This window comes from Salvelinus sp. IW2-2015, linkage group LG15 (genome assembly GCF_002910315.2).
Source record: "Salvelinus sp. IW2-2015 linkage group LG15, ASM291031v2, whole genome shotgun sequence".
In the NCBI taxonomy this organism is placed as follows: domain Eukaryota; kingdom Metazoa; phylum Chordata; class Actinopteri; order Salmoniformes; family Salmonidae; genus Salvelinus; species Salvelinus sp. IW2-2015.
This window is the reverse complement of record NC_036855.1, coordinates 5,374,085-5,376,927: the sequence shown is the minus strand read 5'-3', so window position 1 is coordinate 5,376,927 and position 2,843 is coordinate 5,374,085. Positions and strand designations below refer to the sequence as shown.

Sequence of the window (2,843 nt, the reverse complement as noted above, 5' to 3'; positions counted from 1 at the left end):
TCAGGTAGCGTTCTGCCTGGCATCTTGCTAAACCCAGATTTTTCCGTCGGTCCCCGACTGCCCCAATGCATAGTGCCAACTGTACAGTTTGGTAGAGGAGGAATAATGGGGCTGTTTTTCATGGTTCAGGCCCCTTAGTTCCAGTGAAGGGAAATCTTAACGCTACAGCATACAATAACATTCTAGACTATTCTGTGCTTCCAACATTGTGGAAACAGTTTGGGGAAGGCCTTTTCCTTTTATTTCAGCATGACAAGGCCCCCATGCACAAAGCGAGGTCCATACAGAAATGGTTTGTCGAGATCTGTGTGGAAGAACTTGACTGGCCTGCACAGAGTAGTGACCAAAGTAGTGACCCAATCGAAAACCTTTGGGAATTGGAACGCCGACTGCGAGTCAGGCCTAATTGCCCAACATCAGTGCCCTACCTCACTAATGATCTTGTGGCTGAATGGAAGCAAGTCCTCGCAGCAATGTTCCAATATCTAGTGGAAAGCCTTCCCAGAAGAGTGGAGGCTGTTAAAGGAGAAAAGTGGGGACCAACTCCATATTAATGCCCTTGATTTTGGAATGAGATGTTCGAAGAGCAGGTGTCCACATACTTTTGGTCATGTAGTGTATGCAGCTGGACTAGGGATATTGTTTTTTGTCAAACCATACAGTTTCTTCTCTTTCCTAGTTGTCCAGTCTCCTCGTCTTGGTCCGAAGGCAGAGATCGTGGCCCAGGTCATAGTAGAGGCCAGTGATGACGCCTTTGGGTTTCTGCAGCTGTCCGCCCCTGCCGTCAACGTGGCCGAGAACTATGTTGGACCCATTATCAATGTCACACGCATTGGGGGAATTTTTGCTGACGTATCTGTGAAGTTCAGAGCTGTACCAATGACTGCCAGAGTTGGTCAGTGTGGTCTACATCATCTCAATAGTATCAATAGTGACTCATATAAACTGTATAGCAGGGACTGTGTGTGTGTGTGTGCAAGCGTGCGCAAAGTGTATGTAACAAATTGTGTGTGTCTAACAATGTGTGTGTCAACCCAGGTGACGACTACAGCGTAGCGTCCTCTGACGTGGTTCTCCTGGAGGGGGAGACCAGTAAGCCAGTTCCCATCTACATCATTGATGATGTGATTCCTGAGCTGGAGGAGACCTTCCGCATCGAGTTGCTCAACGTCACCACAGGGGGTGCTAAACTGGGGGTGCTCACCCGCACCATCATCACCATCCTGCCCTCCGACGACCCCTTTGGGGCCTTTGGTTAGCTCACGTCTCTCTCCTCTCCAACACAGACATGCCCTCACGTACGTGCATGTATACTAGTCAATATAGTTCTAGAATGTGAGGGAAAAAAATATTTGATCCCCTGCTGATTTTGTACGTTTGCCMACTGACAAAGAAATGATCAGTCTACAATTTTAATGGTAGGTTTATTTAAACAGTGAGAGACAGAATAACAACAACAAAAAACAGAAAAACGCATGTCAAAAATGTTACAAATTGATTTGCATTTTAATGAGGGAAATAAGTATTTAAGTATCAATCAGAAAGATTTCTGGCTCCCAGGTGTCTTTTATACAGGTAACGAGCTGAGATTAGGAGCACACTCTTAAAGGGAGTGCTCCTAATCTCAGCTTGTTACCTGTATAAAAGACACCTGTCCACAGAAGCAATCAATCAATCAGATTCCAWGCCCGCAAGGTCCCCCTGCTCAAGAAAGCACATATACATGCCCGTCTGAAGTTTGCCAATGAACATCTGAATGATTCAGAGGACAACTGGGTGAAAGTGTTGTGGTCAGATGATACCAAAATGGAGCTCTTTGGCATCAACTCCTAGGGGTTACAGCAGGGTCTAGGGGTTAGCAGCTCCTGAAATAGCTAGGTTAGGGGTTAGGGTTAGCATTCTGGAATTACTAAGGTGAACCCAAACAGTAACTTTATGAGGTCTAATGGGTCATCTTACTAATACACAGGAACAATGCAGGATTTGCATTGGGCTGCTTTTAGATCAAAAAAATACAATAAATGTATTGGCTAATGGTAAGTCAGTCGATGGTGGCATGTACTGGTACATCACAACACATCGATTTGAATGAGCATCAACTGTACAGTGAGACAAACAAGGACATTGATCCCCTGCCTGGGTTTTGTACGTTGCCCACTGACAAAGAAATTATCCCGTCCATAATGTATATGCGTAGGCTATATCATTTATTTGAAGCCGATGAGAGACAGAATACAAACAAAAAAATCCAGAAAAACACAGTCAAAAAATTGTATAAAATTTATTGCATTTTAATGAGGAAATAAGTATTTGACCCCTCTGCAAAACATGACTTAGTACTTGGTGGCAAAACCTTGTTGGCAATCACAGAGGTCAGACGTTTCTTGTAGTTGGCAACCAGGTTTGCACAATTCTCGGAGGGATTTGTCCCACTCCTCTTTGCAGATCTTCTCCAAGTCATTAGGTTTCGAGCTGACGTTTGGCAACTCGAACCTTCAGTCTCCTCCACAGATTTTCTATGGGATTAAGGTCTGGAGACTGGCTAGGCCACTCCAGGACCTTAATTGTGTCTTCTTGGTCCTTTGTTGCCTTGGCCGTGTGTTTTGGGTCATTGTCATGCTGGAATACCATCCATGACCCATTTTCAATGCCTGGCTGAGGGAAGGAGGTTCTCACCCAAGATTGACGGTACATGGCCCGTCCATCGTCCTTTGTCAGTGGTTGTCCTGTCCCCTTAGCAGAAAAAACCCCCAAAGCCTAATGTTCCACCTCCATGTTTGACGGTGGGGATGGTGTTCTTGGGGTCATAGGTAGCATTCCTCCTCCTCCAAACACGGCGAGTT

At 45.4% G+C, this 2,843-nt stretch overlaps 1 protein-coding gene across 1 annotated transcript in view; it reads left to right on the top strand.

Annotated features, from left to right (window-relative positions):
- The window catches only part of LOC111973957 (adhesion G-protein coupled receptor V1-like), a 248,282-nt gene that overhangs the window by 46,666 nt on the left and 198,773 nt on the right, over positions 1-2,843 (top strand). The window contains 2 exon segments of the mRNA XM_070446866.1: positions 680-895; positions 1,039-1,254. Of these exon segments, the coding sequence (XP_070302967.1) occupies positions 680-895; positions 1,039-1,254 (432 nt within the window).